Source organism: Podarcis pityusensis (genome assembly GCF_964106645.2).
Source record: "Podarcis pityusensis genome assembly, chromosome: 8".
NCBI classification, from domain to species: Eukaryota; Metazoa; Chordata; class Lepidosauria; order Squamata; family Lacertidae; genus Podarcis; species Podarcis pityusensis.
The window spans coordinates 85,465,698-85,489,486 of NC_138033.1; the positions used below are offsets into that span (position 1 = coordinate 85,465,698).

Sequence of the window (23,789 nt, forward strand, 5' to 3'; positions counted from 1 at the left end):
ACCAGGGCTTCGCCCAGATACAGAGTCGGAAGAGCCGGCCAATGGGGAGAGAGGAAAGAGGGGTTGGAGCCGGCTCGCCCACTGCCTTCTGGGAGTCGTAGTACCTGCCCTCTATTCTTCCCCCCAGAGAACGGAAATGAATGACAGGGAGGACTGCATTTCCCAAAAGGCACGGCGGTGCTGCTTCTGAGCTACGGGTCGCGAGAAGAGGCAAAAGGCCCCCACCTGGTGCTGTTTTCCCTCCCAGGTGTGCAGGTGCAGGTGGTCAGAGGCTGATGCGGGAGGGAGGAGGAAGGAGAGGGAGGAGAAGGCCCTGCGCAGCCTCAGCAGCTCCAGCCGCACCAAGCCCGACCTGGAGAAGCTCCCCTGGCATCCCTGGTTGGCATGGAAACTGCCCAGAGCCTTTCTTCCCTCCCTTGTTCATTCCATGGCGCTTCCTCCCAACACAACTCACCACAGCCCTGGGAGGGAGGCCAGAAGGAGAAACACGGAAAATGCTCCAGGGCGACTTATTTGATTGCATTTCTATCCCGCCTTTTTCTCCGAGGAGCCCAAGGTGGCACAGATGGTTCTCTCCCTCCTCGTTTAACCCCCACAGCAACACCGAGGTAGGTTACTCTGGCAGGCACTGATTGACACACACACACCCGACGTCACCCTTAATGGCCGAGGGGGGATTTGAACCCTGGTCTCCCGGGTCACAGTCCAACACTCTAGCCACTGCACCACACTGCCTCTCCTTCGACTTTGCTATGGCAGAAAATCCTGCCTGGAGCCTCCCATCTTTTGGACCTGACCTTCGGCACACTTGCCCCCCCAAAATTAGTTACCTTTGTTTGCAGGAAAAATATCTGCTACTTTCCCTTTTTCGTCTTCTTTTTTAAAGGCTTGCCTTCTCCAAAGTGTACATGTGATCTTCTCTTTTGCCCCTGGATATTTCTAATCTAACATCCAGGCTTTTAAGGCAGAATTTCCCATTTGATCTAGGACAGGCATAGGCATCCTAGCCCTCCATATGTTTTGGGACTACAACGCCTATGATCCCTAGCTAACAGGACCAGTGGTCCGGGATGATGGGAGTTGTAGTTCCAAAACAGCTAGAAGGTAGAGTTTTGGGATGCCTGCTTTAAAATATGTGACATACTTTGTTCTTGGTCTCCTAAGAAAGGTGGGGGGACTTCGTTGCAACAGAATAAAGATCTGCCTTCAGCTCATTCATCTCTGACCAATAACGAACTTGGAGTCCCTTAAAAGGGGAGTTAGGCCATTAAAGATACACCCCTTAAGTCTGGTAACACTGTGTCAGGTGGGTCTGATGGGAGTTGAACTCCAAAACATCTGAAGGGTTGGGGCAGACGGCTGAGCTGAATGGTGGGCAACATTCCAGACTTCTCTGTGCTCTCCCTCCCTCTCCAGAGGGCAAGGCGATCCTCAGATGACCCCGTGGTGGCAGTTAGGGGAGGGAGAGGACACCTCAGCAGGAAAGTTGGAAGCTCATTCAATCAGCTTTGCTCGGGAGCATTTTGTTCTTTGGACTACAACTCCCATCATCCTTTGATAATTGGCAATTTTGTCTGGAGCTGATAGGAGTTAGAAATCTGAAGGGCACTCGCTCGGCGGGTGTAGCGCGTGGATGCGGGGGGGGGGGGGCTTCCAGCGTCGATCTTCTACTTGTTTACACGAAGAAGTATCTGAAGAAGCGTGCATGCACACGAAAGCTCATACCAATAACAAACATAGTTGGTCTCTAAGGTGCTACTGGAACGAATTTTTGTTTGTTTGTTTACGCGAGAGTAAGCTCCCTTATACTCGAAGAGGATTTTTACGTCCACATCACGGGTGACAGAGCTAACAGGGTGGGCATTTGTTTATTTTTGGCTCCCTAGGGCTTCCGTCGCAGCTGCCGCGAAAGGCACGGCGGAACTGGATGCGGCGCGTTGATTTATTGCAGACTGACGTCCGCACGTCCAGTTTCCGATTTCTTGGAAGCGAGAACTGTCCGTAGGAGAAGCGAAATCTCAAGGTTTTAAAGTCGCTGCTGTGGCTCCACGCATGCCCAGCCATAAGCAAAAGGCAACTGCTGGAGTTCGTGCTCTTTCTAATAGGTGTTATTTCATGCGAGGAAATAAATTGTGAGCTAGAACTTTCTAAAATGCAGCTCCGTGGAAATCAATGCGTCTTTCGCGCGCAACCGAGCACTGGATTTGGGCTGGGAGAATCTCGAGGCGAGCGCAATTTAAAGTGAGCCACGTCTGCTGTAACCTACCAAGTGTTCTGCATGGAGTGGGGAGTCGGTGGACCTAGGAAACTCTTAAAAGGAGAGTATCACGTGCTTCTACCAGGTTTAAAAGAGTGAGGAGGAATGAGCTGTCTTTCCCATTGGAATCTGAAGGCGCAAAGTTGTTTTTAAAACGTTTAGAAGGGACTTTTGAAAAACCATTCCCATAGCCCTCAAAATACGACTGGAATGGGAAAGAGCAGAACGTCTATTTTTATTTTTACGTTTATATCCCGCCCTTCCTCCAAGGAGCTGAAGGTGGAATACATCGTTCTCCTCCTCTGCATTTTGACCTCCCAACAATCCTGTGAGGTAGGCTAGGCCGGGGGCGAGTGACTGGCCCAACGCCACTCAGTGACAGCTTCCCGACCAAGCCACTGGGGATTTGAACCCCGGTATCTCCCAGCTCCTGCTCCGACACTCGAACCGCTGCACCACACTGCCTCTCTCCCTTGCTGCTTCCCTCGGATGAACACCCTGCTGCTGCTGCTGCTGCTGCTGCTGCTCTCTGCCCCTTCCGCCCCGAGAGGGAGTTTTGAAAAAGGAAAAGCGGGAGGGGCGCCGCGAACTCGGAAGTTCCCTGGCGAGGCAGTAAGATGCGCCAGTCTGTACTTCGTATCTCTGGGGGAGAAGGTGACGACTGCAGAAGGAGGAGGAAGTTACTTCCGCTAAAAAAGGCGGGAGTGGGTGGGGGGCGAGGTGAACTACACTTCCCAGCGCCCTTTGCGCCCGGTGTGCTTATATATGAGGGCTAGCTATGAGAGGGAGGGGTACGAGGCGGGGCCGGCCTGGCCCTTTTAAAGGTCTGCGAGGGGGCGAGGGCGGCGGTGCTCCTCGTCAGGCTGCGGCGGGGACCAGGTAAGCGGGGGGCGCAGGGGCCTTTCCCCGCCCTCCCCTCCCGCCTCTCCCTCCCTTCGCGCGCCCCGGGGGCCTCCGCTGAGGAGAGCTGGCCCTGTTGAATGACTGCCTGCCTGCCGCTCGGCCCTCAGGGCGGTCCCGCCGAGACCTCCTTTGCTCGCTCCTCCCTCCCCCGTGGGCTCCCCTCCGCCTCGCGGGCCGGGCGACCTTCCTCCGCGCCTCGCTCGGGCGGCTGGCTCCGGGGCCCAGTCAGGTTCGGGGTCCGCCTCGCCCGCCTCCCTTTCCCCTCTATCTCACCCCAGCGTGAAGTGGTTCGGGAGTCTGGCCTCGGGCCCAGGGTCCAAATCCTCCCTCGGCCACGAAGCTCCCTCGGGGCCCCCGGGCCAGTCACCGCTTCACAGGGTCGAGCCCTCTTTCCCCGACCCCGCACAGCGGTCAGGGCTGTTAGGGAATCAGTTGATGGTGCAGTGGTTGGAGCGACAGACCTGGACCTGGGAGACCAGGGCTCCTTTCCCCACTCGCCCATGAAGCTGGCTTGGTGACCTTGGGCCAGTCGCTGCCTCTCAGCCTAAGCCTACTTTGCAAGGTTGTTGTTGGGAGCTGGAGATCTTTGTAAGCCACCTTAAGCTCCATGGAGAAAATGGTGGGACATAAATGCAACAAAGAAGTAAATAAATAAGCAAGGCTACACCGATGTGGTGGACCAGGTTGGTGGGACTCTTCAGGCACCAAGTATGGTATCGGTCCCTGGCACATTGTGTGTGGAATCGCTGGTTGCCCATCCCATCAAAGCATGGCTGTGAAACGCATTTGCATGTTTCACCTGCACCCTATTGTCTACTTGGTTTTGCTCAGCTGGTGGGTGGCTGAGGAGGGTGCTGTGTATCCCTACTGGGCCTTTGCAAACATGGCATGGGCACTCAGCTTGCAAGCTGTGACTCCATCTGGTCCAGGCTGGCTTTCATCTGGTTGGGGTGGCTACAGGTAGCCCAAGCTATGGCAAGCAGAAGCCTGATGTGGAATGTGGAAGGTCAGAGTGGATTGGGTTATACCAGGGGTGCCCAAACTTTTTTCAAAGAGGGCCAGATTTGATGAAGTGAACATGTGCAAGGGCCGACCAAAGTTGTTGAGCTTTTTAAAGAATTGTTGAGCTTTTTAAACGTACTTCAGACATGCCTGGATTACACTAACTTTTCCTGTAGTATTTAACCCTGTTGTTGATAGGAGAAACCAGACTGGGTCAGCGGGAGCGGGGAGTTGATGGTTTCTGGGTCTTATCAGCAGAAGTTTGAACCCAGTGCACTGAGACCACTTGGTGTAAGAGCTGCACAGCATCAGTAAATGTTTCTTTACTCTGTCTCCTCCTGGTGTCAGTATACTGAGTTTAACTGCACTGTAGCATACCATAGTCTGAAAGAAAAGCAGCTAAGCAAAGCTATCCCCACCCCACCCTACAATGTTTGGAGAAAGCGCAGTCAGGAACTGGAGAAGGAGTGAAAGGGGAGTTGAACTGAATTGTCTTATGGGGCAGATAAAAAAAGATGAGGCTTCAGGCAGCTGTTTCTTGATGAAGGTGAAGAAGTAACAAGTATTTAATCCTTATCTGTGTTGTTTCTCATGGAAAAGCAAGAAACCAGTTTTGATTGCTACATTAGAAGCATGCTAAGCTCCCAGAATAAATGCTGCATTCTTTACTAGATATCCAAGTGAAGGAGACAACATAGATTCATATGTGGTTGAAAGCTGTTGGCACAAGGCTGTGTTTGGGGAGCTCCTTGTATTGTATTGTATTGTGCGTGGCATAAAATCTAAGGCAGAAGTGGCTGCAAAGTTGTCAAGTCTGGGAGCAGTATTTGTTTATTATTTACTTTGTATTATTCAACAACTTTTCAACATGTGTGCATTCTTCCCCTACCCCTAGTTAACTTCACAGGCAAATTCTTTTTAGTTCCTTAAATGTGCTGATTGGGGCTAATAGGAGTTGTAGCTGGAAACATTGGGAGGGCACCAGGTTGGGGATAGTTGAACTAGATAGATTCCCAAGGTGAAGTACACCAACAGAAACAAATGAGAGAACCACTCATGGGTGCACTGAGTTGTTCTACTTTGGAAGGTGTGCGGATCTTTGATGTGTTTAACTTACAAAGCCTTGCAAGCTGAAACACATCAATACCAGATTAGTCATATTTTCTGGAAAATTTAAAGAGGCTCTAGGTAAATGCAGTCAGAACTGCAGGTATGTATATTGTCAAGGCAGGGCCACTGGACTTCTGAGTAGCAGATTTTGATGAACACATTATTGATAGTTACTTTAGATTTGGTGTAAGAAGTTGATAGCAAGGGTCCCAGAAGATCAATAAAATGCTAGTAACAGATTACCAGGATATGTTGAAAGGCCTACATTGCTTACGAAAAATAAAATATATAAGCACCACCAGCAGTTCATGCACTTTGGAAGGTGCCAGTGGCCTTATACTGTAAAGGATAAAGATAAAATGAAATTGAATCATATGGGGGGAAATCATTAGTTAAATTACAGAGGAAAAAAATCAATTTAAAAACAGTGCTCTAAGTCAGAATTGTCCATTTCTTTACATCCTGCTGAAATAAAACTGCAAAGCAATTGCTTGCTATAAATCTTAATTAAACACATTGTTTTAAAACTGCATGGAGCCTTGGAGGGAACATCACATGTTTCTCAGATATTTCTCTTAATATTTTAGAAAAAAATACTTATTTAGATTACCCATACAGCGCAGTAATTGTAATTTTTAAAAGCAACTTCCCATTATATAACTGCCCAGACCATTCCTATCGCACAAAAAATGAATTCCATCAGGAGCAAACAAGGGGTGGCAGTAATCACTGGGCAGCCCAGTTTTCCCTCTTCTGTTTAAAGTAAATGTTTGACAGGTACTTTGAGCCAGTTGCAGAGATTACTTAGTTACTAGGCATAAAATAGGAATGAAAGGTTAGCCAGATGGATCAGTAGATTACACTTGTGGTGGCTTTCCAGTACCTGCACCTTGTACCCTAGTATACGGACATGGAATTATTTTGATGACCAAGAAGGATCTCCTTTTACCCAGGTTGTTCTTTGCAAAGAAAATATATCTTTCATAAGAGGTCATGAATTGACCTTTTGTGTTCATATTTAATTCTAAACCATGTCATTTTAAAAGAGGAACTTGTAATTGAACTTGGTTTTAAATTGTTATTTACTTTTAAAATCATTGACCTATACACCATAGAAGTTTTGGTGAATTCAGCTAGATGACAACAAGTTCTAGATTGTGTACATTCTCCGTGGTATTATGCAACAGTTGTTACTTTTTATGGTTTAATGTCATTTTTCATACTGTATTTGCTTTGATATCTTGTCTTTCTTGGGCTTCCTTTTAGAAATACATTAATGCCTTTCAAATATTAAATGAAATGAAAATGTTATAGTGTTCTAGGAAGACTAGGCATGGTTATAATGAGAGGGTGAAGTGTGTGACTCAAATTTGATTTCAGAAAAAAAAATCTATGTCATATCTTAACCACAGATGAGTTAAAACTTGATGCAAGAGGTTTTAGCTGAAACACCTAGTCCAGAGAACGCTGGTCGATAAAGAGGTCTAGGAATGGTTGCTTATTTAGAAAAGCTTATTCCACATATGACGACAGCGTTGACACCTTTAAGACAATTATTGACTCAAGGTGCTGGATTTTAACTGGAGGTCAATCTTGAAGCAGTATTCAAGCAGTTAAAAGTTGCTTACCAACAAACCTGCCTGTGAAGTGAAGGAACCAGTGACTGTCAGCTCTACAAAATTAGATGCTTCATTGCTGCAGAAAAGTCCACTTGTCTGCATATGTTATGAAAGCACGGACAGCTACTCTGCACAACTACCCTTGAATAGAAAAGGAAATTGTGGCACCAGTACTTGGATTCTACTAACTCATCAGTGGAAAAAAGAGTGACTGGAAATGAAGCTTTGAAGGCAACATTCAGGAACCCTTTGCATACCACAGCTGCCAAACACAGAAATACCAAACACAGAAACACATGGGATAATGACAAGGCAAAAAATAAAAAATAAAATGCCTGGTCATATGTGGGAAAAGGAGACATTGGGCTGGTTTGCACAACCCTGTAAACCAAACTATGGCTTACCAACACCATGTGAACAAGTGGACTCAGAGAGAGGAGCTTGCGGCCACTTTGCTCCTTCCTGGTCCATTTAGTGTTGTTCTGAGCTGCGCCAGAGGTTGACTTAGCTCTTTTTATTTTTTTAATAAATTTTTATTAATTTTCCAACAAAATTATACAATTTTATCCAAACTTTAACAAATTAAATCTTTTTGGACTTCCTTCAGCTTCTCTGGTAATCATCCATAATTATTCTTCAGTACGCATTCCTTTCATTGTATTGCCATTTGTCTTCCCTCCCCCTTCTATTTCTTTTTGACAATACATCTTAACTTTTACAGTGCTTCTTGAAACCCCACTAGCGTTGTTTGCACATCACATACATTTTTCAGACATTCTACAAACTTTCCCCAGTCTTCGATGAACTTTTGGTTTCGCACATATCTAATTTTCCCAGTTAATTTATCCAATTCCGCGTATTCTGTCAGTTTCACGCATGGTTAGCGCTCTCTTCACTAATTACAAACCTTGTCTGTAGCTGGTGGTTAGTGAGGAGAGAGCATAATCATGAGTTCTGCTTTGGTTGACCCACTAAGGCATGGGTAGGCAAACGAAGGCCCGGGGGCCGGATCTGGCCCAATCACCTTCTAAATCTGGCCCACAGACGGTCCAGGAATTAGTGTGTTTTTACATGAGTAGAATGTGTCCTTTTATTTAAAATGCATCTCTGGGATATTTGTGGGGCATAGGAATTTGTTCATTATTATTTTTTTCAAAATATAGTCCGGCCCCCCACAAGGTCTGAGGGACAGTGGACTGGCCCCCTGCTGAAAAAGTTTGCTGACCCCTGCAGTAAGGCAAACCTTGGTGCAGCAACAAAAAGGACTTGGAAGGAGCAAAGTTGTCTATGAACAAATACAGTGGTACCTTGGGTTAAGTACTTAATTCGTTCTGGAGGTCCGTACTTAACCTGAAACTGTTCTTAACCTGAAGCACCACTTTAGCTAATGGGGCCTCCTGCTGCTGCTGCTGCGCCGCCAGAGCACGATTTCTGTTCTCATCCTGAAGCAAAGTTCTTAACCTGAAGCACTATTTCTGGGTTAGCGGAGTGTGTAACCTGAAGCATATGTAACCCAAGGTACCACTGTAGCTTGTTCACATAGTCTTGGTAAGCTTAGGGTGTCAGGCGAACCAGGTCTGAAGCTAAAGGAATATCTAATAGCCACTACAAATGATGGGCCGACTTTAGAAAAGTAGTACCACAAGACCATACATTAAAGCGGGGGGGGGGGGGGGACAGCTTCCAGTGCTTGATTTTTTCCTCAGAAATGTTCATTAGTAATTAATAATGAATGGATGCCACTTGCAAATATTAGGCAAGGTTGTCAGTTTCAAAGTCTTAGCTTTGTTTACTAAATATAAGTAATATAAATCAAAATTAAGTTTTGTCTCTAGGAGGATCAACATTTTCTGATGTAAAAGACTCTGTGCGAATTACCCTAACTTGCATAGGAAATTTTTCTGTGAAACCCACAGCACTGCATCAGTCCCCTACAACTGAGCTATAAACTTGAGAGGCTGTTCCTTGAAGTCTCTGTGGACTCATATCCCAGATTGAAATATTTCATGGAAAACAAGACGAAAAGAATCCCTGCTGTGTCTCATGAAAAAGATGCTGGGAATGAATTCATTGGATTTTTATTTTTAAAGGAAGTGTCATAATCTTCTGGTTGATTACTGTTCAAAATACGTGAAAGTAGTTGGAAGTGAATCTTTCAATAAAATGTGAAGAGAATACAAATATGCAACATTACCTGTAAAATGTAGACAATACACAATTATTAGCTTAGAGCCAAGGGTAAATCTATGAAGGAAAAAAATGACAAATTAACTTATCTAATTACAGGAAGAACAGGAAATATGCACGCAGGGACAGGTACGTTTTATAAGACTTTCCATATTAGTGATGGTGGGTGATAACAATTTTATATTCTTCTGTAATTAGATGAGTTATTTTGTCATTTTTTACCTTCCATGCATTTAATTTGTGCAATTTCAACTGGCTGGCTGCGTTGTGATATTCTTGGAACTACAGGGATTCTGTTCTTGAGGACTTCTTATGCACATCAACATGTTTTACTTTTCCCTAAATCTTCAGCCAGTCTCCTTGGGCTTAATCCACTAGATGTGTCTTAATGAGGACATGGAGTGTGACTAAATTGAGCCTGGAGGCTTATATTATGTATTTGAGCATGGCTAATCCACTTTTTAGTTCACAACAATAACTTGTTGCATTAAGCCTTAAATGATGCTTCCGTTGTGTGCATGGAAGGAGTGTTGTGATCAACTTGATAGCAATCTTGGAATCTTTTGCCATGCATGGAAAGAGGGACCCCCCCCCCCAAAAAAAAACACACCACACCTTGCAATGGCTGAGAGAGACAAAACAGTTGTCAATAAAGGACAGTCTTCCAAGGTCGGCTTGTGGGAGCGGCAGAGGGGCTTGTCCATCTGTGGGCTGAGTTTGTATAATCCAGACTTGCTGCCACCTTTAGCATGCCTGGACTTCATGCCATCTGAAAGAGGCATTTCCAATTCACGAGCACCCCTTGAATGCAAAGACCTTGCTTCATGCAGCACAGCGGGGGGGGGGGGGGAGAGAAGACTGATGCTTAGCTGAGAATTGCAGCTGGCCAGTGAGCAACTTCCTCTTCCCAAGCTGCTGCCCTCCAGATGTTTCACGCTGCAGCTTCCTGTTAGCCCAGCCATATATATGATGCTGGGGGTAATGGCAGTTGTAGCCCCAAATACCTGGAAGGCACCAAGTTGGAGAAGGCTGCTCTAGAGCAAGAGTGGAGAACCTTTGCCTTCCAGGTATTTGGGGCTACATGCTTGCTGGGGCTGATGTGGTTCAGCAACATCTGCAAGGCCAAAGGTTCCCTACTCCTGCTCTAGAGTCTCAGAACTGCATGGATTGAGGCAGGGTCCACTAAGGATGCAGATGTACTTATTTTCTTACATTTTAATATCCTGTGTTTCTTCTGCCTTGGCATTAAGGTCAAGGATGAATTAATGAGGAAACTGGGAAGGCCTTTGTGCATGCATGCTGCTGATTGGAGATGGGGGTAGAAAGTGGTTTGTGTATGCTGCCAGATTGACCCTATCTTTTCTTTTAAATTTTGGTTCAGCTGAGATTAATCCCACACTTTTTTTTCTTTTATTGCAGCAGGTGCCTTCTGATGGTTCCAGTTGGAGGCCTACAGTTGTAGCGAGTGCCCACCCACCCCTCCCTTTTCCTCTTTTCCTTCCCCCCCTCCCCTCCCTCCCTCATCTGAATCTCCCCTCCCCTCCCCACCACACATGTTGTTGTGTACTTGCACTCACTAATGACAGCGTGGATCATCCTCCCCATTAGCCTCTCTGCCTTCTCGATCACTGGAATATGGATTGTGTAAGAGCTGTCTTGATTTCTGCCTGTGTTCTGCATGAATGATTAGCCTGGAAAGTGTGTGTGTGTGTGTGTGTGGCCGGCTTGTGGCTTCCAGCAAATAAGCAGCAGGTTCTTTCTCTCCCTGAACTGTTGTTCTATTTAGGAGATTGCCAAAGGCAACTCAGCAAATCTGTCCCAAAGCTGTGCTCTGAATAAAAGTTCTAGCTTTTTGTGATAGATCTTGCTGACTCGAGGTTTTGCCCCATTACAGTTTAAACAGCACTTGGGCGACACTTTTGATTATTCTTTACAGTACATCAGGGTATTCTGGCCAGGGTGGACCCTGTCTTTATCATATAGGGCCTGATTGCCTGACAAAAAGGCACACTGATCACTGTAAGGGCAATCTTCCCTTCTGTAGTATTATTAAGAGCTTTTGGCTGCTCTTCCTCACAGCACCAAGGTGGGAAAGCTTCCCCTTTGAGAAATGTCAGCAGCTGTGGGGGTAACAGCCCTGGTGCTGGAGGGACAGGCATAAGTTCCACGATAACATCTTGTCTTCAGCTCTGCAAGGACTCAGAAATAGGCTGTGTCCTTGGCTTACCCTGCAGTTCCCACCTGCAGCCACTGAGAGGAAGTTCTCTCCAGCCTCATAAAAGGTGGTGTGTGCGCCACAACATGTTTGCTGAAAACTGTGGCAGGGACCCTGCTGTGTGCTGTTGTACAGGCAGGCCAGTCTCCCCCAAAGTGGAGACTCACAGGTGTGTTAGGCACCAGCTCCCATCAGCCCCAAACTCCTGGAGGGTGGCTGGGTTGGAGAAGCCTGTAATACACCTTTAGCATGCCTCCATTTCAGTGGGGACAGAATGGAAGGTGGTGCTGTATGTTGCTTTTATGGAAAGGGCTTCAATGTTTCCCAACTCTTTGGGCCCTGGCTCTGGATAGCCAGCTCAGTTAACAGCACTTCGGGAAAGTGCCCTTGTTTTTGGTCCCAGTTACACAGCGGCTGCCACTAATGATTGCTCGTGATGAGGACTACATGCAGCTGAGGAAACATTGCAGAGTCATAGAATTGTAGGGCTGGAAGGAACCCAAAGGATCATTTTAGTCCAACCCTGCAGTGTAGGAATCACAGCTAAAGAATCCCTGATAGGTGGCCATCCAATCATCTGTTTTAAAACCTCCAATGAAGGAGAGTCCGCCTTCTTTGGGAGTCTGTTCCACTTAACGTCAGACAGTTCTTTCTAATTTTTAGTCAGAATCTCCTTTCTTGTAACTTGAATCCATTAATTCAGGTCCCCCCTCTGGAACAGCAGAAAACAAGCTTGTGTCGCCTTCCATATAGCAGCCCTTTAGCTATTCAAAAATGGCTATCATATCACCTCTCAGTCTTCTCTTCTCTCTCTCTTTTATTTTTATTTGTCAAAAACAAACACACTAATCACTCACAAATACAGAAATACAAAATAATAACCATAAAAAGGAAATAAAAATACATCCATGTGGCTTCCCTCCCCCAATACTCATCATCCCTTAATCTTTAAATTCTTGTTTACATTGCATCTTATGCATCTCATCCTTAATATTCTTAATATAGTAATTTTTTCTAGTTCTACTTTACAAGCAATCTATACATATCGACATGTTGTTCTTAGAACAGTGTTTAATCATACAATCTTCAAAACATTGCCATTCTAACCCTAGTTTCTGATTTGTCTGGTATCTTATGGCTGCTGTTAACTTCATTCACCATTTCTATAAATTCAGAGAGTTTGCATATCCAATCTTCTTTTGTGGGTATAATATTTCCTTTCCAATTCTTTGCAAGTAAAAGCCTGGCTGCGGCTGTTGCATATAAAAATAATCTTTTCTTACCTCGTGGAATATCCTTTCCTACTAAGCCCAATAGATACGCCTCTGGGTTTTTTTCTGTAGAAAATTTGAACATCTTTTTAACCTCCTCACGGATACATTCCCAAAATTCTTTAACATTTTCGCAGCCCCACCATACAGTGGTGCCTCGCAAGACGAAAATAATCCGTTCAGTGAGTCTCTTCGTCTAGTGGTTTTTTCGTCTTGCGAAGCAACCCTATTAGCGGCTTAGCGGATTAGCGCTATTAGCGGTTTAGCGGCTATTAAAGGCTTGGCGGCTTAGCGGCTAAAAGGCTATTAGCGGCTTAGCGGCTTAGAAAAGGGGGGGGGCGAAAAAAAATCGCAAGACTCGCAAGACTTTTTTGTTTTGCGAAGCAAGCCCATAGGGAAATTCGTCTTGCGAAGCGCATCGGAAAACGGAAAACCCTTTCGTCTAGCGGGTTTTTCGTCTTGCAAGGCATTCGTCTTGTGGGGCACCACTGTACATGCATCATAGTCCCCTCCACCTCCTTACGTTTCCAGCAGAGATTGGATTTTAACTAACTTATTTTGGCGAGTTCTGAAGGTGTCATGTACCACCTATAGAACATTTTCATTAAGTTCTCTTTGATGGAGTAGCAGGCGGTAAATCTTATATCGATCTTCAAGAGCCTTTCCTACTGATCTATTTCAATTGCATGGCCGATGTCTTGGGCTCATTCGACCATTACTTCCTTTATTTCTTCGTCTTTTAGGTCCCATTCCAGTATCAGATCATACACTTTGGATAATAGTTTCTTATTGTTTTTTAATAATACTTTTGGTAATTTAGATTCTTCCTTTCCAAAGCCTATTTTTTTTATCGGAATTGAAAACATTATTTAATTGGTGGTATTGGAGCCAATCAGTAAGATGGTGCCTTATCTCCTCAAATGACTGTAAGTTGTCCAGTTACTTTCCATATTTAGTTTTTTGACTATGAACGCTTCGAGCAGGGACAGCCACCATGGTGTATTTGGTTCCAGTAATGGTTGGTATCTAGTCCACACCTTATACAAAGCACTTCTAACAATATGGTTGGTGAACCCTTGTGGACTTTTACTTTATTGTAACCAAGGTAGGTGGGGCGCGGGTGGCGCTGTGGTCTAAACCACAGAGTCTAGGGCTTCCGATCAGAAGGTCGGTGGTTCGAATCCCCGTGATGGGGTGAGCTCCCGTTGTTTGGTCCCAGCTCCTGCCCACCTAGCAGTTCAAAAGCACATTAAGTGCAAGTAGATAAATAGGTACCGCTCCGGCGCGAAGGTAAACGGCATTTCCGTGCGCTGCTCTGGTTCGCCAGAAGCGGCTTAGTCATGCTGGCCACATGACCCGGAAGCTATCTGTGGACAAACACCAGCTCCCTCGGCCTATAGAGCGAGATGAGTGCCGCAACCCTAGAGTTGTCCGTGACCGGACCTAACGGTCAGGGGCACCTTTACCTTTAACCAAGGTAGGCATACCACTCATATCTATTATCGAAGCTCTCTAAATCCAGTATGTCTGTTTTTTTCTAACAGAATCCAGTCTTTGATCCAAATTAGACACTGTGTCAGTGTTCTCTTTTCTCATAAGGCTTGATTTCCAGACCCTTGATCATCCTGGCTGCCCTCCTCTGCACACCTTCTAGCTTGTAAATATCCTTCTTAATCTGTGGTGCCCAGAACTGGACACAAGACTCCAGACAGGGTCTGATCTAGAGCCACCTGTTCCATGTGGGTCCAGAAGAAAAAAGCAAGAGCTGTTTGATAGTGGAATGGTCTCCCTTGGGAGGTTATGGACTCTCCTTCGTTGGAGGTCTTTGGGCAGAGGTTGGATGGCTGTCTGTCATGAATGCTTTAGATGAGATTCCTTCATCCCTGGGGTTGTTCCAGATGAACTTGGGGTGCCTTCCAGCTTTACAATTCTGATTCTATGACAGAAGCACAGATATTGATAGAATCCCACAGAGACACAGGCAGACAGATGGGGTGGAAATGTCCCCACAGTGATATGGAGTCCTAACCTAAACACAAACCATCTTCTGTGGCAACTACAGCCCTGTATAAACAACCTGGGAGCAGGAATTTGCTTGGGGGGCGGCGGGTTTCAAGCCACAGCAAATCAGCTGGCCACTGCAACCTGTGATTTGTGTATTTGCTGAGAAGTTAGTGTTTTTGGCATTGATGTGGAACAACATTACACAGGAGCCTATAGGCCTGAAAGGCTGGTTTTGCGTGGTTTTTTTCTAGTAGCGTTTTGGACAGGCAGCTGTGGCAGGGAACATAAGGCTGCCTACAAGTCTCTCCTGCTATTATGAGCCATCAGCCCTCGGATCTGTTCTGGGTTAGCCTTGTTGCAATGGCTTCGTGTCCCCAAGGAAGCTCTCAAGGGAAGCAGCTTCCCTCCTCAGACATACTTGGGTGCAAACATAGGAATCCTCTCCTGCTGAGAGCCTCGCTGAACACAGACTGCAACTGGCTGGAACTAAGTAGTAATTTGTCAGCCTAAAATTGGAGGTGGCTGCTGAAGCTGAACATGCAGGCGAATTGGAGAGTAACGGTTGCATTTTTATCTTGTCTCCCAGATGCTTCTTTGGAACAGCCCTCCTAGCTTAGATCTCTTCTCAGCAGGGCCAGTTTCCTGGGTAAACAACACAAAAGCAGAGAGCAGGTTGAGAGTTCCCAAAGCTCACTGGATTGTGGAAATTTTCCAAAGTCCTTTGTCTTGGTGATGGAAATTTCCAGTCTTGGGGGTGACACATTTTACTGCTGCTTTATTGCTTACCCTGGGGAAAAGCAGTGGAGCAGGAATTGCAATTCTTTGCCTGGGGCAGTTGATGCTTTCCAGTGTCACCTCTGGTCCACTCTGAACAGATGGGAGCTTGAAATGGACCCAGAGAGTGTGTGAGCAGGGCTTTGGGCAAACACTCTCAGGCTGGGATACAAGGGATTCCAGAGCAGCAGGTTTAAGCAGTTTAAGGAGCAACACCAGCTCCTTCCCAGTGCCCTTAGCCTTTACTGGCATATAGGGGAGGGAGAGGCAGAGTCCTTTGAATCCTCCTTGGCTGCCTTAAAGACCTACACTGGCCCTCTGATAGGTCAGGGGAAAGGGAGAGATTTGTCTTCATCTTAGTTCCTCTTGGGGGCAACCCGAGCAGGTTTTTCTTTTTACTTAGAACAGCTTAAAAGATGTTTGCTGCCTGTAAGCCTGAATTGTTCTTGGCATAAAAAGAATGATTTGAACACCTTCCAGAACTCTCTTGCCATTCTTGTGCATCCCGTTGTAGGCTTTTAAAGCTTATTTGTTTGTCTGCTTTGAGTTATACAAAGCTAATTGGATGTGCTTCGCTTTTGGAAAGTCGGCTTCAGGTGGTATAGGTGATATAATCTTTGAACAATTGTAATATAATTTTTATTTGTTGATCCGGCCCCATTTGGCTGCTATGCTCACACATAGCATTTCATGTCCAGTCCACCCTTAACTGTATTTTTCTGTTCTGCCTCTCACAGGTATGCCATGGCAGTAATGAACCACCATGTGTGTCCTGTTGAGAACTGGTAAGTCCTTTCATAAAGCAAGAGGACAGAGTCCTAGCTCTGGGGGAGAGCAGCTGCTCTGCATGCAGAAAGTCCCCGATTTGCACCATAGAATCTCCTGGTAGGGTTGGGAATGTCCCCTGTTGAAAACAAATCCTAGAGAATTGCTGATAGAGTGTAGACAGAACTGAGCTAAGTAGACTAGTGGTCTGACCCAATATAAGACAACTTCATACGTTCCTAGTCTTGTTAGCTTCTTAACATTCCTTGTCCTGCAAAACTGGCCCAGTTTCTTGTTTGTACCTCTTCTTGGAGCACGTTACATTGCCCGCTAACCTGTCCAAACTGTTGCAGGTCATATAATGAGTCCTGCTCTGCTGATTCTGCCAAGCATGGATACCCCAAAAGCTGCTGCACCTTGGAGGATGTCCCTTTGATCAGGTGAGCGGGGAAAGAATTGTAATGGATTGCAATGGAGCTGTTATGGGCACAGAGGCTACCCCTGCATCCCTTGTGGGTGAACCAGTTCTGGCTGGAGTTCAAACTGGGCATTGCCTATATGAACATAAGAAGAGCCTGTTGCATCAAGCCAATAACAGGTCTAATCCAGCATCCTGTTCTCACAGTGGCCAGTCACATGCCTGGAGGAAACCTGCAAGCAGAATTCAAGCGCAAGACCACTCTGTGAATCTGTCTAATCCTTTTAAATTGTCTAATTCTCTTTTAAATTGGTGGCCATCACTGCCTCTTGTAGGTGTGAGTTCCATAGTTCAATTCTGCACTGCATGAAGACGTCTTCTTTTTTATCTGCCCTGAATCTTCCAACATTCAGCTTCATAGGATACCCATGAGATCTAATGTTATGAGACAGAGGAAACCTTTTCTCTATGCCATGCATAATCTTATAAACTTCTGTCATGTCACCTCTTACTTGCCTTTTCTCGTATTGTACTTGGCTTGGTCAGAAATAGCTGTTTTCCCAGTTGTGCCATCTTACAATGACTTCAGAAGTCCTTCAGTTTGGCAACATCCAGGCAAATGTGTAGAACAAAGGCATCTTTGCTGGTTTCTCTCAGCCATGCTAACATTCTCATTCTTTTCCCCCTGCAGTAAATGTGGCACGTATCCTCCTGAAAGTTGTCTCTTCAGTCTTATTGGGAATGTTGGGGCTTTCATGGGTAAGTGCTGCTTCTCCCCTTTCTTCACATCTGGCCAGCAAGCATCAGTAGGCAGCATCCATTCCCTCCTGAAGCATAATCTTCCCAGGATACGAGCCCCTGAGATAGAGGCTTTTCCAGAGCAAGTGCCTGACCTTCAAGGGGCATACAGGAAGCCGGCCTGGTTGTAGAGGAAACGGCTTCTGCTTGCCAAATGTGGCTAAAGGTTGTCTTGTGAAGAGCCGGGGACTGAGGGAAACCCCAACCCACTGCTCAAGGGTCTGTCTTGCATCCAGGGGCGTCCTGAAGGTTGACAGATAACTTCCTGGAAACATCCACATCTGCTTAGTCTTTCTACACATTTTTATGCTGATAGACTCTTGAGTCCAGGGGCTTTCTTTCCTTTTCCTTTCTCAAAGCATTCTGCTATCAAAAATGTGGGGGAATAGGGAGAAATTTTAAACTTCTATGACCAGGCAATCAAAAGTGGTCTACACCAAGTAAAACTGAATTCTTTGACCTGTGTAATTGGAAAGAATCCATTTAACTCAGGCATAGGCAAACTCGGCCCTCCAGATATTTTGGGACTACAGCTCCCATCATCCCTAGCTAACAGGACCAGTGGTCAGGGATGATGGGAGTTGTAGTCCCAAAACATCTGGAGGGCCGAGTTTGCCTATGCCTGATTTAACTTATTGTGACTCTGAGTCACGGAAGACACAAGGGAACCAAATCTTCCACCCACTGAAGCCTGTGTTCACTCTTGCCCCTGGCTGCTGGGATTCCAGCAGGTATTGCCCACATCTTTGCAGTGGCAAGAGTGAGAAGCATGCTTTATTTTATAAAAATAAAAAGGTTGACATTTTCAAGAAGTTGGGCTCTGTACCTGGGGCCATATCCAGTACTTCCACAGAATTGCAGTGCATATAGAGTGTTGCTGCTAATTTGTGGGGGCATGGGGGGGCCCCCTGTGCCGCATGGTATGTCCAGTGAGTGTTTGTCTCACAACTTGGAGCAGAATCCATGGTGCCCTCTCCTTAATCTCTCTTGCTTCCCCCAACAGTGCTGGTGATCTGTTTCCTTCGCTATGGGCAGCTGATAGAACAGAGCCACAGTTCCTGGGTGAACACAACTGCGCTGATCACAGGCTGTACCAACGCTGCTGGCCTGGTTGTGGTCGGCAATTTCCAGGTTGGCAGAAATTTGGGACAGGGAGGGGAGGCAGCACTGGGTTTCAAAGCAGCTCCCATTTGGGAGTGACATAGTTGAGTTCCTTTTCACCTGGAGTGACCTCTTGCCTCTGGCAAGGCTGGATTATGGCCATAGTGGGGGTGGACGGGGCAAGAAGCAGAGGACAGAGGATTTTATTTATCCAGTCACCCTAGGCAATATGTACCATCTGCAAAGGCAGCCCCACCCCACGTACTCTGCATTGGAACAGCCTAATGCACACATGGAGGAGATGCACTTTGGAAAACTACTGACTGGGGGATGAAATGAGGGAGGGGGTGGCTTGAAGCGACTGGGGAGGGAGCCTTCCCCCAAAGCAAAATTCTCTTGGCACAGCCATTTTCACTGTAGTGAGGCTGTGCAAGAGAATTTCCTTTGTAGACTGTGGCCCCTGCTTGCCAGCAGGTGTAGGGGAAGATGCCATTTGACTTGGTGAACCCATGACACTTTGGCGGGATGGAAGACTTTTCTTAACTGCCTAAAAATAGAATGAGGAGACCTGCCTTCTTAAAAATAATAATGGGAAAGGTCAGGCTTCCACAATGGAACATGATTGCTCCAGGACCTGTGTTTGGGCTCTCCCTGTGCTTTAGGTGGACTATGCCAAATCCCTTCACTACATCGGAGCCGGTGTGGCCTTCCCGGCAGGCCTGCTTTTTGTCTGCCTTCAGTGTGTCCTCTCCTACCATGTTGCCATCTCTGTCCTGGACTTCTGGATGGCACATCTACGTGTCTTCCTTACCACTGTGGCCTTAATTTCCCTTGTCCTGAGTATCCTTTTCTGGTGGCAGGGGCCGGGCCACTTGGTGGCAGTGTTCGCTACAGGGGGACACCCATTCCTCTAGAGAATTCCCTCCTTTCTCACACAGGATTTCCTTTCTCCTGGGATAGGTGATCACTTGAAGGGCTTCACCATGGCTGCGTTATCCTGTGGTTCTTCAGCTTGCCCTCTTGATACCTGTGCTCCCAACCCTGTCCCTGTGCTTCTCTTCCGGCCAGAGACAAGAGGACCTGCAGCCTCCCAGCTAACTCCTGTCCCCTGACCATGCTGGCTGCAAGGGCTGGGGGGAGTCTGCATCCAGCAACATATGGAGAGCCACAAGTTTGCTATCTAAGCTTTTGGGCAGGTATGGGGAACCTTTGGCCCTCCAGATGCCACTGGTGCCAATAGATGTAGTTCACAAACAATTGGAGAGTCTAAGTTTTCCACACCTTATAGGCATTTGTAGTTTACACACACAATTAATTGCCTGGGCGTAGTTTCAGGAAGGTGCTCTGATCCACTGCTTCAAACTGGGCTCAAGATCTTGTTTGTTCATGCGCTGGGAAGGGGTTGCAGCCAGCTAGCCAGCCCCTCATCCTCTGCACACATCCCATTTGCCACAGGTGTCTCAGTTCCCTTTCACATTTGGCCAAATGTATAGATCCTTAAGGAGGTCACGACTTCTCAAACCAAAACTTTTTTTTACGCAGGTAACTTTATGCAGTTGACTGCCAGCCAGTTGAAATTACACAAATTAAATGCCTGGAAGGCAGAGAGCTTAAAAGCTCTTTTTGCACAGTTTCCTGTCATGGAAAGAGCTTTTAAGCTCCGTTTTGCTTATCAAACTCTGGGAGGGTCTGGCAAAATCTTGCGGGAACCTGGGTGGCTCTGCAAGATCTTGTGAGAGCCTCCCAGAGCCCAGTAAAGCAAACCTTGCTTAGGGGCTAATACCTGTTTGGTGCACCAGCTCCAGATGGCAAGATTGTTTTTGTGCCTAAGTGCCATCTCTGGAGTGTAACCCCATGCCAGATGTGAGTTTGCTTTCCTATAAATGGAACCTTAGGAGGTGTCCAGGTGGTTCCTAAGTGATCTCCCATCCAGGTGCTGACCAGACCCATCCTGTTTAGTAGTTTTAGGAAGGTGGGCTCCACAGCCTGGGCCTATGGAGTCCTAAAGCACCACCAGAGCCCAATAGGTGGCTGTATCAGTTCTTTCTGTCATGTCTCAAGAGTGGACGGACTTCAGGCTTGCCAGGTCTATTTGTTTTTGTTTTAAACTATAAATCCAGGATATACCAGCCAGAGCCAGGTGTGAAAGACTCACACTCCAAATTAAAAACCGGTTGCTTCTGTATATAGACTGTGTATAGAATTTGTTTTAAGAATTTTAATGTAGCTGTCCTCCTCTCACACAAGAAAATCTGCTGGTAGCTTTCTTAATTTTAGCAGTATAACTGAGGAGACAAACGTTACTTTGAGGCTAGATAGGACTTGGAAAGCCATTCTAATCGATTGGAAAACATCCAGAGGTCTACTAGAGAGGCAGTGTGGTGTAGTGATTAGAGAGTTGGACAAGGACGTGGGAGACCAGGGTTCCAATTTCCATGTGGCCATGAAGTCTCCTTGAGGACAAGCCATTACCTCTCCGCTGAACCTACTTCACTGGATTGTTGTGGGGATTAAAAGAGGGGAGAACTGGATATGCCACCTTGAGCTCCTTGGAGAAAAAGTGAGGTATAAATGCAATAGCTTAAAGAAATGAATAGTAGGTCCCAGTTCTGCCCACTCTTGCTCAAAGAGGGCATCTTCTGCCACCATCACAAAGCCAGCCAAGCCAACCCTCCTTCCGCAGGCATGCCTACTTTTCCTTGACTCTCCCACAGGTGGAATCTTCTTCATCCACGAGAGCTTCCTCCTGCAGCACCTGGCTGCCATCTGCGAATGGGTCTTCGTCATTGACATCCTCATCTTCTACGGCACTTTCACCTACGAGTTTGGTGCCGTCTCCAATGACACCATGGTGGCTGCACTGCAGCATTCGAACAGCAGGGGGTGCAAATCACCAGGCAGCAGCAGCACCTCAACTCACCTTAACTGTAACCCTGAGAGCATCGCTATGATCTGAGGGAAACGGGTGGGGATGGCTTTGCTTTTCCATCCCACATCCGGCAGCTTTGGTGAGCTGCCTTTTTTTCCCCCAATGGGGGAAGAGGGGCACCTTTTCCCTCCTGGGGATTTTAATTTTGTACCAAAAGATTTTTTTTTTAAAGAAAAATATTATTGCTGCCAACACTCCCCTCTAATTCCCCTGTCGTTGCTCAGTGTTGCACTCTTAAGGGAGGAAAGACAGTGCCTATTTGTCTAAGAGCACTGGATGGCAGGAGGCAGAACTCTCAAATAAGCCCCCACCTATATAGCTTGGATCATGACAACCTTACCTGAAAACCTGTCCTTGCTGGCAGCTTTCTTACCCAACCTACTGCACACACACTCTGGGGGTTTGGACTACAGTTCCCACCAGCATGGCCAGGTGATGCTGAGGCTGATGGGAGTTGTAATCCAAAGCACCTGGAGGGCAGCGGGAGGTTGGGGGAGGTTGCTGCAGAGCCTGGCCCTCTTGCTGCCCCCCAGGGCCTGCAAACTGGTGCCAAAGGAAACAGCTGTTTCCAGATTCATTTACAAGCAGAGCCAGACTCGTTTCCCAAAGGTGCTTGGAATACAGTTTGGGTGCCTGCAGACAATGGCTGCTCTTGGAAAATATGACTGCATCTCACTGCCGCTCCCCACCTACGTTCCTTTTGGGGTGATAGAGGGACCTACGTGAGCTGCTTGAGCAAAGAGGCAGGGAACAGGTGGGTTTAGTGAATGAAGGATACCCCCCACTACTCTCTGGGAGGTGACCACCACCTCCATACCTTGGCCTGTAAGAAGTAATGAGGTCTCGACGCAACAAGAATATTGATGCACCTGGGGAAAACAGGGTGGAGAAGCAACAAAAGGAGACTCTGTCTTAGGGAAAAGACGAATGTCCCCACCCCAGGACTTGGCACACTACCTAAGGCAGATTTCCACAATCTGTCCCATAAGTATCTGGGCTGAACAGGGAGGAGGAGGATTCTGTTCCTCAGCCCCCCATGTCTGAGCTGGTATGTTTGGGTAAAACTGTTTTGGTATTTTTTAGAAGTTTTTTTTATATATCTCTATATAAAATGTGTATAAAGAGAGTTGTATCAGAGCAGCGCTGCCTTGTCTGATGGGTGTGTGTCTGTCTACATGTACAGCAGCAGGAGAAGAGCATCACAAGCAAGGTGCCACTTCCACACCCTGTGCACATCCAGGAGTTGCAAAAGGAAGAGTGCCTACAGAAAAGGGAAGGGGGTACACCTGAGGCACCCCCCTCCCCTGCTTTGTCGTTTAGGAAGTGGGTCGTAGAGGAAGCTCCACTCGGATAAATGCAATTTTGTCTGGAAGGCAACAATAGGGGACTGCAGCTTCTAACTGCTCTGAAATCACACTCTCCAGGCAGAAGGGGAGAGTGCCAGAGTTTGGTGTTATTTTGTTACTGTTGCAGTACAGTGGTGCCTCGCAAGACGAAATTAATCCGTTCCGCGAGTCTCTTCGTCTTGCGAAGCACGGCTATTAGCGGCTATTAACGGCTTAGCGGCTATTAACGGCTTAGCGGCTTTAAGAAAAAGGAAACAAACTCGCAAGACGTTTCGTCTTGCGAAGCAACCCATAGGGAAATTCCTCTTGCGGAACGACTCAAAAAACGCAAAACCCTTTCGTCTAGCGAGTTTTTCGTCTTGCGAGGCATTCGTCTTGCGGGGCACCACTGTAGTTTTCTGCTCCCTCTGCTGTCCCTGGGATTAGTCTCCACTCTGCAATACTACTCATGGACCCTCTAAGCCAGCAGCAGCCACTACCCCGCCTATCTGTTGGCCTGATTTGTCCCCTTGCCGTTGCAGACCTTGGGACAAAAAAGGCTGTCCTGCATACTTTAAGCCCCTCCTGCCTATTTGCCACCCCCAACTTACAGAGACCAAAATCACACATGCCAAAGGAATGGCCTTTTCTTTAGCTGGGTTTATTGGTTGTGTGTATTTCCAGTTTGCTCGCCGAAATGAAGGTCCAGTCTTCTGTCTCTCTACACACAAAAACAGACTTGGTAATAGCAGCCAGCATTTGTACAAACATAGCACCCAAAGCCTACTTCACAGAAGATGAGAGTACACACCTGCCTTTCTTAGCCACAGAGCCCTCTAAAGTGCAGGAAGAGGGGCAGAGGACCAGTGACCCTCCAGATACTGCTGGACTAGAACTCCCATCATCCTTTACCATTGGCCAAGGATGTTCTGAAGCAGAGGCACCACTTATGAGTAGTTCCCAGTGGTTTTCCAACATGGCCATGCCTGAAGATGCTAGCCTTTCACCTAGCAAGCTACGCACAGGACTCATGCAAGCTGTGGGGATTTTGCATGATATAATGAAGGGTTGGGTAACTTTTTTGCTCTGGCAGACCAGATCTCCATCTCAA

The 23,789-nt window shown here is 46.8% G+C and overlaps 1 protein-coding gene across 2 annotated transcripts; it reads left to right on the plus strand.

Annotated features, from left to right (window-relative positions):
• Window positions 1-3,020: 3,020 nt before the first annotated feature.
• TMEM150A (transmembrane protein 150A) lies at window positions 3,021-22,490 on the plus strand. 2 transcript variants are annotated; one of them, XM_081017568.1, is made up of 7 exons: window positions 3,021-3,136; window positions 16,080-16,127; window positions 16,461-16,547; window positions 17,217-17,284; window positions 18,327-18,454; window positions 19,087-19,264; window positions 21,139-22,490. In XM_081017568.1, the coding sequence occupies exons 1-7, from the start codon at window positions 3,036-3,038 to the stop codon at window positions 21,378-21,380; spliced, it is 852 nt and encodes a 283-aa protein (XP_080873694.1). In that variant the 5' UTR covers window positions 3,021-3,035; the 3' UTR covers window positions 21,381-22,490. The 2 variants fall into 2 exon arrangements, with proteins under 2 accessions (XP_080873694.1, XP_080873693.1); XM_081017567.1 differs by lacking the exon at window positions 3,021-3,136 and adding an exon at window positions 10,566-10,722.
• The last annotated feature ends 1,299 nt before the right edge of the window (window positions 22,491-23,789 follow it).